This window comes from Ammodytes marinus (genome assembly GCF_949987685.1).
Source record: "Ammodytes marinus genome assembly, chromosome: 14".
Lineage (NCBI taxonomy): Eukaryota > Metazoa > Chordata > Actinopteri > Uranoscopiformes > Ammodytidae > Ammodytes > Ammodytes marinus.
This window is the reverse complement of record NC_137218.1, coordinates 20,531,657-20,544,165: the sequence shown is the minus strand read 5'-3', so window position 1 is coordinate 20,544,165 and position 12,509 is coordinate 20,531,657. Positions and strand designations below refer to the sequence as shown.

The following is a 12,509-nucleotide window of genomic DNA, read 5'->3' as shown; positions in this document are numbered from 1 at the left end:
GCCCGTCCTGCTAGGCTATTATGTGTGTCAATCTGATCCCTTCCTCGTCTTATATTGTTTAAAATGACACATTCAGCAGCTTTGCTAGGTTTAGCTTATGCATTGGGCAGTACCTACTGCAGGAGCTATGTATTTCTCTATATTAGTGTGCGCTGTATAGAAGTACATGCCGCTGAGTGTCTTTTTTCCATCCATACCTCCTCTCCATGGGCATGCTGTACTCGTCACAGCCCCAGGCATTAGCATGAGGAGGAGACAGAGCTTCTCCCCAGCTCACTGCATTATGTTTGGGGGTCTTTGGGGCCCGCGTTCCCTTCTTTTGATTTTGACTCCCTGAGAAAGGAAAAGAAGAAAAACCATGAAGGAAAAACACTATTAACGTTCACCACCTAATCTACAGAGTGGCTGTTGGCCTCACTGTACCTGAGGTGCTATTGCTGCCTCTGTCTGAGCTGTGGTGTGAGCCTCCTGTGCTGTGATGATCGCGGGCCTGGATGTAGGGGATGGTTTTAGGATGGACCATTCCTTCACTTCCTTGAATATGATCTGAAGACAAAGAAGAAAGCATTTGCAGCACTTGTCTGTTTTCAATTTTTTTTTTAAACGGTGCAAAAGCAATCAAATTGAAAGGTGCAGTTAGCGATAATGGAAATGTACTGTTGTCAAAATCACTTTTTTTTCAAAATCTGTGAATATCTCCCCAAGATCCGCTACCTGTCCTGTGTTTGCGATGAAATAAAATCTGGTGTTTATACATACAGCCTAGGCTCTGTGAACTGGTATGTAAACAAAGGGGGCCCACGGTAGCTAGCGACATGCTGTTTTGCAGTGCACACACAGGTACAGGCAGTGGATCGTGATGAGATATTCACAGATTTTGACGAAAAGCGATTTTGACAACAAGCATTCTCCGGAATCGCTCAATCTCCCTTTAGGCCTACTTTACCTTTATTAAGCATATTTTGCTCGATTATATTATACTGCATCTGTGCTGCCATCTCCTTTGGTATTGGAGGCGGGATGGGGGGCTGTTTCCAACAAGGCATGTCCATAGGCTCTGCTATGGCCCCACCTGCGGCTATGGCCTTATTCTTAATGCCGGCCTGGATGAGCTGTGTGGTGGCGTAGGGTATGGGTTCATAGGCTGAATCTCCTCCTGGACTTGCGTAGCACATATTAGAGTTGGTGAAGGTTTTAATCTCATTGAGCTTGTTGGAGAGGTTCACATCGCTGTAAATGGCTGCCTCGGAGCCAAGATGGCCCCCTTGCTTGTTTTCCTGGTGGTTTCCATAGTTGGCTATGCAGTCAGCTGAGGAGAACAACAAAGAAACCGAGGACTTGAACACGGCAAGAGCACATGTCACATACTGTAGCTTCAGCACTGGTTGGTGGTTATTTGATTTTTCATTACACACACAATATTAATCTCGGAGGCTCCCAATATACCTGAACTGTGAGATGAACCCAGTCCTGCTGCACTCACCTGGCCGGCTGTATGTTGTCATGTTGCTGTCACTGGTGCCGTTGCCATTATTGCAGCAGTTGATGCTGCAGTCCTTGTGATTGGCACACGCGTTTGGCCAATTGTCCGGGAGCCACAGCTGGTTGAGAGGTTCACCCATGCTGAGAAGGCCAGGCCTGCAAGGAGGAGGGCAACATGGCTGTCAATCAAAACCTGCTCTTCTCATATATATTACCCATGAAGGAGCAAGGGGTGTGGATGCTTGTTGTTCACTGTTTAGAGCGGGGAGACACCTCCCCCTAGTGTTTGCCAAATGTAAGTGCATGTGCTCTGTTTTTATGTCTTTCTAGTATAATACAAAGGGACATAAATATCTCTCACCTGCCAGCACTGCACACCGATTCTCCCCTTTGATATGCGACTGCAAAGAGAAACAGAAAAAGCGCCTTGATGAGCAGTCAAAAAAGTGGAAGTGCCAAAGGAAAGGAAAAAAGCATGAAAGGCAGAACGAGGTTCTAAGCAAAAAAATCTTAAGCCAAAAGTCTACACTCACTTCAAAACACGCTTCCATCAGTGAGCACACAGTCTCAGTCTGTGTTTTAATGTGCACGGAGAGACAACACAAATAATTGCCTGCACCTTCACTGATCTCAACACAACTCCACAACTGATTCAGAAACACTGACTTGTAAAACAACAAACAAATGAAACTTCCCCCTTAGAAGATGACATTTCATATTGTCTGTATTTAATTAATTGAAACCTGAAGGAGCAGCTCTTTCATCCTAGAAATGTTTATGGGAAAAGCCCATTGTTGCTTTATTATGGACATTGAAATCCACAATTAGTTTCAACATATCTATTTATACATACTACTACCGCAATCATGTAGTATATATGAAGCAATACTTAGCTATTAAAACGTGTTGTTCTTTATATGTATATTCTTCATAATGAATAATCATTTAATATTTGACTGTATATCATGATGAGATGTTTCTAAAATCCCATGTAATGTATATGTTCTTTTAGCATTGAGCAATATTGAATGCTTGAACTGAATACAAATATTTAAAAAAAAAACTTACAAATACATTATATCACAAATAACAGCCGAATAATCACATGTGCATGTACATACCTGTTGGTGTAAAGGTGAATGACGGAACTGTAGGGACAGACAAAGATAGAAAAAGGGAGAAAGGTGAGCAGTCTCAAATAATTTCAATAAACTGTACAATTATAACAGCTATGTGCTTTGTTTCTCACACTATAATGTTCTGTTGTGTCTGTCTATGCCTGTACTCTCTGCTGCGTGATGTGTGATGGACGTATCTCTTTGAGTGAAAAACTGATGCGTACAAAACATTTAAATAACCACATGCTATCTGCCTCTGTCTTTGACAACAGTGTCCAGGTGAAGGTTAATGGGGGTGACAGGCAACCACAGAGAGAGTGGGGGAACAATAACAGCGATATTGTAGCAGACGTGGTAATGGCAGGTTGACAGGACCGTGCCTCTAACAACTGTGCTGGGTTGAGGGGAAATGACACTCTACAAATGAGCGACTAAAAGGTCAGCCTTTGACTGTCTGCACGGCCGCCAATGCAAATGGATTTCTGAAGTCAAAGGGAGATTAGACCACAGTCTTTTTTCTCAACCTTTTGATGTGATCTGCTTATCAGCGTCTGAAAGCCATTCCCTAATATCACTGTGATGAAGACTGCAGTTCAGTGTGGTGACAAAACAACATGCTTTGATCCCTTCTACAGTCAAAACAACCTTCAAATGGACCCACACCAGAAACAGTATGACCTGTTTTGAAGATACACACTTAGGAGTATATAGTTAGCATAATACACAGACCTACATACATACATCTATCTGCCTTTTGAAAATATACACAGAACAGTGAAATACACACCCTTGCGAATGCCGGTGTATGTGCTGCTGAGGCCACTTCTCTTCTTGCGGTGACGGTACAGCCACACGCTGAAAATCATGAGGACCAGCCAGCAGGTGGCGCCAATGCCCGCAATAAACGCCGGCTGCCTCACCACATCTGAGATCTGAGACAACGTGTCCCTGTCCTCGCTGATGTCCATCATCTGGCCTGCAGAGTCTAAGCGGTTAAAGAAGACAGACAGAAATAAACCACACTTTATAAGTGTATGGGAAACGCCAGCAGTCGTAAGCAAGGGAGTATACATTAAGATTTCAGTGAGTATACAAACGTCGATGGGCGTACGGATACAAAAGCATTGTTCAAAAACTAAAGTTGGAATCTGACTAGCTAAGTAATGACAGGGTAAGGGCAATATGGTTGTTTTTTCATTTCTATAAACACTGAATAATGAAAAAGAGGATAGGAAACATCATACAAGTTTTCAACATGACATTCTAATTGACAGTGTTTTGTGACACCTTAACAAATGAACACTCCCTTTTTTGGGGAGGACTCTCACCTAACTGAAAGAAAGTGACGTCACTCTTGACCCCCGGTCCGCACGTATTGCTTGCCGCGACCTCCACACTGTAGCGAATCCCCGGTGCCAGACTGTGAATGAGCACAGAGAAGGTTGCGCCATCCACCGACTGGTTTACATGATAGCGGCTCTCGTTACCCAGGCACCAGATCTGTCAAGGGGAAGAGCGAGGAGCAGATGAGATGACATTGATTGCCTGATTTGGAGATTTGGAGTCAGCAACCCTGTATAATGCTTGATGCCAAAATAGTTTTTTTGTCGAAATCAGTGAATATCTCCTCACCATACCCCACCTGTCCATAGGCATATTGTGTGTGTGTGTGTGCGCTGCAAAATAAATGTACACATACACAGCTTACACTCTGTAAACTGGCATGTTACTAACTAACCATGGTCCCCCCCTTGTTTACATATCAGTTTACAGAGCCTAGGCTGTGGATTAACAGTGGGTTTTTTTCAGCGCTCACACAGTACGGACAGGTAGAGGTATCGTGAGGATATATTCACTGATTTTGACAAGTGTTCTCCAGAATCGCTGACTCTACATTGAACTGGGACACACATGATTCACAGGTGAGAGTGTGGGCCTTCTTTTCTTACCTTGTATTCCGTGATGACTCCATCCTCTTCCCGTTCTGGGGGCGGTTTCCAAGCAACGAGGATGGCAGTCCCATTGGCATCACTCTTTGTCACTGTAACGCCCTGGGGTGCTCTACTGGGGGCTTTAAGACAATGAAGCATACAGACATTACCATGCAGACATAAACACATTGTCATCTCATGATGTATTGCATCTATTTAAGGTTATGCATCTATTAACAACTTTTCACACACAGAAACGTACGTAATAAATGGCTTTTTTTTTATAATCATTTCCTTTTTAGATATTTTTTTTGTGTTTTAACCTTTATTTGATACCTTCAAGCACAGAGTAAAAATAGGGATGGAGTAGGGGAAAAAGGACATGCAGTAAACAGCCCGGGCCGGAGTCAAACCTGGACCAGAGTCTGCTGCGACAAGTACTTGTGCCTTAATGGTATGCGCTCTACGAGTGAGCCACTGGGGCGCCCCCCAAAAAATGTGCATAATTGAAAGAAGAAGTCAAATTCATTTCTATAGCACACTTAAAAACAACATCAGTTGACCAAAGTGCTGAACAAAATTCAATAGAAAACAACATATAAGATACATGAGGGAAAAAAAGGGAGGAGTGTCAAAGTCTCAACTTTTGTTAAAGGCCAATGCAAAAAAAAAGTGAGTCTTCAACAACGTTTTAAACTGGTCAACTTTACAGGGATCCAGGTAAGTCACCTTCTTCCAACGTTCTGACCACCTTCACCTCGCTGTCGGTTCCCTGGAACTCGTCAAAGAAGGGCCGCACTTTGAACTCGTAGATGGCCCCTGTCTTGAGCTGACCTATCACCAGCCCGTCCTCCCGGGGGGCTCGTACCTCCATGACGCTCCACTGGCCCTCTGGCTGGCCGTGCTCAGCAGATGCCCTGTACAGCACCTTGTAACCCTGGATATACTGGGACTGCTGCTCCACCTAGTGGGGATGCACAGATACATCATTCTGCATTAATGTCAAGGCATGTGACTGTGGCTTTGCTGCAGTGTTTCACTGTACTGTAGCTTTTATATCGCTGCGCTGCAAGTTCTTTCTGAGGTTCATAATAGTATGTGTACGCGAGTTAAAGGTGAAGTCAGCAATTATGGGGAACGCTTGTTGTCAAGATCACTTTCTGTCAAAATCGGTGAATATCTCCTCACGATCCCCTACCTGCGCTGCAAGAAATGTGGTGTTAACACACAGCCTAGGCTCTGTAAACAGGCATGTTGCCAGCTATGGTGGGACCCTTTTGTTTACATCCCCTTTGTTTACACAGCAGTTTACAGAGCATAGGCTGTGCATTAACACAAAAAGAAAAAAATCCAGCGCACACATAATACGGAAATATGAAGATATTCACTGATTTTGACAGAAAGCATTCTCCAGAATCACTGAGTCCACCTTTAAAGCGAAACACATTTTAGGAGGATGGAGCCTCATCTTGTGTGAGAGTGAACATCCTGCAGGAGGGATCTGTTAAGACTCACTTAATTGCCCTTTGCCTTCAGGGCGATACAGATGAACATTTCCTCATATCTGTGAATTCTCCCTGAAAGCCACAACATGAGGTCATTAATAGTTTCCCCTCAGCGTGGTTCTGGATCAAATCAAGCCAGGAGAGGATTAAGCATATTCCATTAAAACCACATAATTAGGACAAAAAAGGTGCCTTAAAATATTTCTGTGGAGGTATACGCACACATTTTCAAAGTGCCGCAAAATACATTTTCTATGTGTTTGGAACCAATATCTCACTGAAGATAAATCCCCCTCTCTGGGCAGTGGATTTATTACCTGCTATTTAATGTTAAGAGTCCCAAAACCAAATGTTATATTAGCATACAATGAATCTTCAAACGCTCCATTTTTCTTGCACAATGTTTAAAAGATACAGTTTGTAATATACGTAGAAGTAATTTGGCATCATCTAGTGGTGAAAGTTCTGGATTGCAAAAGCTCCGTTTCAACCCCAAATGTACTTATTCTTCCAACAGGTGCATTTCCCCAGGACACCCACTGTATATAAAAACGAGGCCATTGAGTTTGTCCGTTCTCTGCTACTGAAGAAACATGGTGGCGCTCCTATGTAGATATAGAACGTTGATTCTAAGGTAATAAAAAAACACTAACTTTTATTGTCAACAGTAATTAAAACATACTTGTGGATGTTTTATACCATTTCTACCAATTATGTTCTGAAAAACGGCAATTCCCAATTCCCTCACTGCATCTTTAGGGCCTAGAGATGCTCCTCCTGAACTATTCGGATCTATTCTATGTTTCATGAGAAAAAGTCAACCTATCAACAGTGATATGGTACACCATTTCATAGACAGCGTTTGTTTTTTAATCCATAACCTCTTGGCTTTTAAATCATGTGTTAGTATACAGCATGTGTTTACATTTACTGGCGGAATTGCACGTTTGACCTTTTCCCACATTTACCCTGACTCTGACATATAGTCAACCTGTTTTGCTACATGTGCTCTGTGTCCAACCCTGTGTCAGAGTCGACTACATGTAGCCACACATGTTGACTGTGTGAAAGACAATCATCAGGGTATGCTCCCCCCCTTACCATCCACTGCACCCTGACGGCAGAAGATGAAAGGATAGTCGGTGTGTTCAGGTGAATAACCACATCTCCCAACTCCCTCTGGATGTGCCGGTGATCCACTCCTTGCATGGTGGAAGTGCTGTCTGTTGGTACAATAGGAATGAATTCAGGTAAGACAGCAACAATGAACTGAAACACAAATGCAGCCAGTTTTAATGATATCTGTCAAAGCTATAGTAGTGCGTAACTTCTGTCGCCCCCATGAGGAATTCTGAGTCATTAGAACAAGACTGTCGGAACATCTACATGAAGTAAGTCTTTGTCAATCGTGCATGGGTTTTAAACCTTCTGCTGTACGTCTAGGTTTATTCTTAGCAGTAGAATCAACAACTGAAAAAAATTGTGGGCGTTTCGTTGGATTTTTCGGAGATCCTGTGACAGTGTCAGGGGGCGAAACCAGTTTGTGAACACTGCCATGCTGAGAAATACACAGAGTGTTTTGTGTAGCTGATAGGCTTAATCAACTTTGTGTCAACTCATTTGGCGATGACCTGAATGTAACCGACATTCATTTAAATAAAAAAAGTTACACACTATAACTTAAAATATAAAGTAAAGCAAATACAAAACAAAACAAAACAAACTATTGAAAGCACACGCACTGACCTTGTGTTCTGATGGACTCGGATATTGGGCTGGGGTCACTGAGGCCGTAGGTATTCACCGCTCTGACCATGAACAGGTAGATGGTGGCAGACTTCAGATTCTTCAGCACAAAGGTCTGGCTCGTTATATGCTGTGCTACGGTCACCCATCTGCTGCCCAGTGTATAACTGCAAGGGAAAGGTGATAGACATGGTAACACATGGACACAAGGAACCGTAGCTAGCCCGTTTACAGAGCCTAGGCTGTGTATAACACTGGATTTATTTTCGACCCACTCTATGTACGGACACGTAGCGTATCGTGAGGAGATATTCACTTATACTGACAAAAAGTGATTTTGACAACAAGCATTCTCTAGATTCGCTGACTCCACCGTAAAGCTTGGTAAATGTATGTTCAAGTATAGTTCAAACATCCGGATGTAAAATATGTCCCACCTGAATGCCTCGATGAGGTAAGATGTAGGAGTTGCGCCAACACTGGGGTTGGATTTCCAGGATAGAGTGACAGAGGAGTGGTTGATGTCTGTTATCTCAGGTTTAGATGGAGCACTGGGAATCAGGTAAGGGTCTACAGGATCATTGGATTGTACCACAACTCCGAACTCTGCCAGAAGGATGTAAAGACATTAATTAAAGAACAATACACAGGACTCTTCAGCATCAACAACCTTAAAGCTATAGTACGTAACTTGAGGAATTCTGAGTAATGAAGAGAACACCGTCGACGCTTCTGCATGAGATAAGCCTATGTAACCGTGCATAGATTACATTCATTCTGCTGTACGTCCAGGTATTTCTTAGCTTTAGAATCAACAGCTAAACATTCCACGGGCACTTTTTGAACTCATGCGCCAGGGTAACTAGTTATATAAACGCTGCCGCACAGACAACATTTTGTGCAGCTGTTTGATTCAACTAATTTGGCAATGGCTTGAACGTAACCGACATTCATTTCAATGAAAAAAGCTACGCACTATAACTTTAATAACAAAGTCTAAGTTATGTAACCTACCCTCCACCTGTAAGTACGCCGTCCAAGAAGCCTCTCCATTGGGACTGGAAATCGCACAAGTGTAGAAGCCCGTATCGCCCAGCTGAAGGAAAGGAAGTGCATTGGTAGATATTAGTGGCTTGGCTAAATGCAATAGCATAAACTGCTAACCCACTAACTGCTGTATTATTTTGTGGCCTACCTTAGCGTATCGAATCTCCAGTGATCCTGTGTCTGCTATGGACATGCGGGAGTCCACGGGAGACACTAGAACACCGTCCCTCTTCCACTGCAGTGTGGGAGGGGGAGAGCCAGCCGTCTGGCAACCTAACACCACGGTGCTGTCCACAGGCACTGTCTGATTGAGTGGACCCTGCCTGATCACAGGAGGAGGGTGGTCTGACCCAACTAAGGAAAGAAAATAAATTAAAAAAAGACAGTAGGGAAGTGAAAGACTTATAATGGTACCAATTGCCAGGTGGTACATTGAACATGATATACCACATACCACATACCTAAAACGTTTGTGTGAGAACTACATAGTGGTTCGAGCAAATGATGTAGTGCACTCAAACTGGACACAATACAAAATCATTTATCCTGAAAAATGCCAGGCTTCATTCTAAAAGTGCTTAGTTTTTTAATTTAATGGTGGACACCATCGTTCCAGAATCTAAAGAAAACAACACAGAAATGAAGAAGCCATTCGGATAAAGAAAACACAAGTTACTTCATTTATATTCTTATCTTTGGAAAATGAGCATTGCCATAGCAAATATGTTTAAGGAAACTGACTGAATATATAAAATTACAAGGTGTCAATGTTAAGTCAAATTATTAATCCTAACCATATGTCTTGTATTGTGTAACCTCCAAAAGCCATTCCAGCTAAAACAAGTTGAAGGGTTTTTGTGGTCATTAGCAAACTAAAAGCATCTGTTGGAGGTTATAGACAAATATTGTGGTCGTAGTCAGTACAATACGGGTAAAGTAAGGTTAGGCACTGAAAATATGTCAGCCTCCAGGATTGTGCAAATTTTCTTTGAAAGCTTAATATAGAGGAAATATGGTTTCTTGATTATTATTATTATTATTATTATTATTATTATTATTATTATTATTATTATTATTATTATTATTATTATTATTATTATTATTATTATTATTATTATTTATTGTTGGCCCAAAAGTTAATAGTACCAGTATTTGTAGGCAGATTGGCTAAAGCACACATCATATAAATAAAAACGTCCTTGGTTCAATTCAGCTTGGTGACCCTTTGTTGCATTTCATCCCGCTTTCCCTGCATTCTCCTATCCGTATCTCTACCATCCCCATTGAATAAAAGGCAAAATGTCAAAAACAGTACACTGTCACCGTAATATAATAGAATTGGAAATTGGGAAATGATGTCCCCCAAAAGATCAAAGTTATGAGCAGGTGTGGCAGAAATAAAAGTAAGAGAGATGAAAGTAGAGGAAATGAAATGCTGCCCTCTAAAAAATAATGAAAGAAAGATAAGATGCTCAAGATATTGAGAGGCGGATTGGTAAAGAGGAGAACAATAGATTTCTAGTGGCTGTGAGGGGCAGTGGAGGAAAAATAAATCAACTTTTCCCCTCCAGCGAAGGGCAACTAATCGTTCACTCGGCAGCAGGTTCTGCCGGAGCCGACTCCAATCACAACGCAAGAGCCCGACTAATAACAATCCCACTTAGATAACAGAGCTCTCCTTTTTCTCCCCTTCGGTTACATTTTAAAAACGTTTTGGAATGGGAGGGGGGGGGGGGAGGAACAGGGGTTCTAGATAAATAAATAAAAAAACAAAAGCAAAAAAGAAATGAAAAAGAGGGTGATTGAAACATGCCTTCAAAAAGTGCCAGAGGTAATGCAGACTAGTTATTTCCATATAAATGCACCACTCCAAATGGGGATGAGAGGAGTGTGCTGGGGTGGGGTGGGGTAGGAGGTAATTCGGGGGACCATGCATGGAGTCGAGAGAACCAGGTACAGGGGAGAGTGTGGTGCTATAACGCCACTGAAAAAAAATACCTAGAACATGACCCCATCGTTTTTCATTTCCATTACCTCCAACACAAGTGTATCCCCTCTCATTTCCTTACTAAGGCAGAGGCAGAATGCATTACCAATACGAGCAGCGGATTATTCTCTAGAACTAAAAGGGCTGCGACGAACAACTCCATGTGTAAATGCAGTAACTATCTGTGTTAAGCCTCAAGCCCTTTTTCTACATCAATTCAATAGACGTACATAGTAACCAGACATGTGTAGTCACGATCACACAGGTCAGCTTTTCGACTGGTGGGTGTGTAATTACTTGTGCAGGCCTCCGAGCATATTTAAATTGCATTTTTTTTTTTTTTTTTTACAATTAACACAGTTATTTCATTACCTATGACTGTCCCTCAAATCACTTTCCATATACAATGACCTATAAACTCTATCATATGGCAATCTCCTAGAGTCTTAATTCACAAATCTCTTAATGAAAACAACAGTTACATGGGATACCAATTATTAACATCCTCCTGGTCTTCTTTATAAGGATTATATAGCCTACTGTAGTGAACAGTTTGCCAGTTGGGCAATTATATTTTTAGATGCAAGAGACATAAGGCCAGACACTCTTTACACACAATCGCCATGGCAACAGAGCGTTTGGAGCCCAGCATGTGAACAACAACTCCCAAAATCTCTTCCCCTCCTGAAATCCCTCCCCTGGCAGTTAATAACCAAGGCCAACCACCACACCTAGAAAGGGAGCGCTCATCAAACCAGTCTAAAACCAAGGCCAGTTTGTAGCCTACTACGCCTGCTCAACAAAGGGATAGGCCCGAAAGGCAGTCTCCTAAGGCGAGACACTGCAGGCAACAACATTTCAAGCAATGGTCGGTTTAGAGATTTTTCTGAAATGTACATTCAGGTGTTTATTTGACAAAACCTTTCCTGTTTTCGTCTGTATACATTTTCTACTTAATGGCCATTATTTCAACATTAGTTTTCTTTTTTTTCATGATCTGAACATTTTAAAGCACTTAAATTAGGTAAACTTTTCCGTAATCATTCATAGCACTATTCTGAAGGTTATTACAGAAGGAGTTGTTCATATGTTGTCCATTGTCCAAAATGAAATAAAGATTTGAATTCTGGCTTCACCCAATATATGTTTTTTGGCATTTAAAAATATGCAAATGTACACATACTTAGTTAAATATTTCCAAATTTGCATTATGTATTCTAACATTCTAAAAAAATCATAGAACTAAAAATAATCATTTTAATGTCAGTCCTCAACTGGCAAAATGTTCATGATATCTATAAGTTAAACAGTTTACCCTATTCAACTGCAGTGTCTTATACCTTCACCCCCAAAACCTAAATATTGAAGCTAGTAAATGTTACTGAACAAAAAAGCCTGCCCCATGTGCCCTCCATCACTCCTTGCACCATACACTCACAGTCTGTGACCTCCAGCAGTGCTTTGGTAATAACACTGCCAGCGATGTTGAGGGCCTGGCAGCTGTAGAAGCTGCCGTCGGAGCGCTGCACATCGGTAATGGTGAGACTGCCCATCTGGGAGACGGACAGGCGGCTAAAGGGCTGCGGTGGCTGGTAGGAAAACAGGAGACTCTGGAGAAAGGGCAGACGACAGATCAACAGAGTTAGAGAGATCCATCCATTCACTGGCTTTATTTGCACCATGTAGTGATTTA

At 42.0% G+C, this 12,509-nt stretch overlaps 1 protein-coding gene across 1 annotated transcript in view; it reads right to left on the bottom strand.

Annotated features, from left to right (window-relative positions):
- The window catches only part of LOC307261219 (roundabout homolog 1-like), an 84,534-nt gene that overhangs the window by 4,457 nt on the left and 67,568 nt on the right, over window positions 1–12,509 (bottom strand). Inside the window, exons 8-23 of the mRNA XM_080041707.1 lie at window positions 12,255–12,426; window positions 8,978–9,183; window positions 8,797–8,878; window positions 8,220–8,388; window positions 7,783–7,949; window positions 7,138–7,259; window positions 5,261–5,495; window positions 4,550–4,671; window positions 3,929–4,100; window positions 3,388–3,585; window positions 2,604–2,630; window positions 1,844–1,883; window positions 1,484–1,638; window positions 947–1,309; window positions 424–546; window positions 198–333 (exon numbers count right to left, since the gene is read on the bottom strand). Coding sequence (XP_079897833.1) covers window positions 198–333; window positions 424–546; window positions 947–1,309; window positions 1,484–1,638; window positions 1,844–1,883; window positions 2,604–2,630; window positions 3,388–3,585; window positions 3,929–4,100; window positions 4,550–4,671; window positions 5,261–5,495; window positions 7,138–7,259; window positions 7,783–7,949; window positions 8,220–8,388; window positions 8,797–8,878; window positions 8,978–9,183; window positions 12,255–12,426 — 2,489 coding nt within the window. The remainder of the gene's footprint in view (window positions 1–197; window positions 334–423; window positions 547–946; window positions 1,310–1,483; window positions 1,639–1,843; window positions 1,884–2,603; window positions 2,631–3,387; window positions 3,586–3,928; window positions 4,101–4,549; window positions 4,672–5,260; window positions 5,496–7,137; window positions 7,260–7,782; window positions 7,950–8,219; window positions 8,389–8,796; window positions 8,879–8,977; window positions 9,184–12,254; window positions 12,427–12,509) is intronic.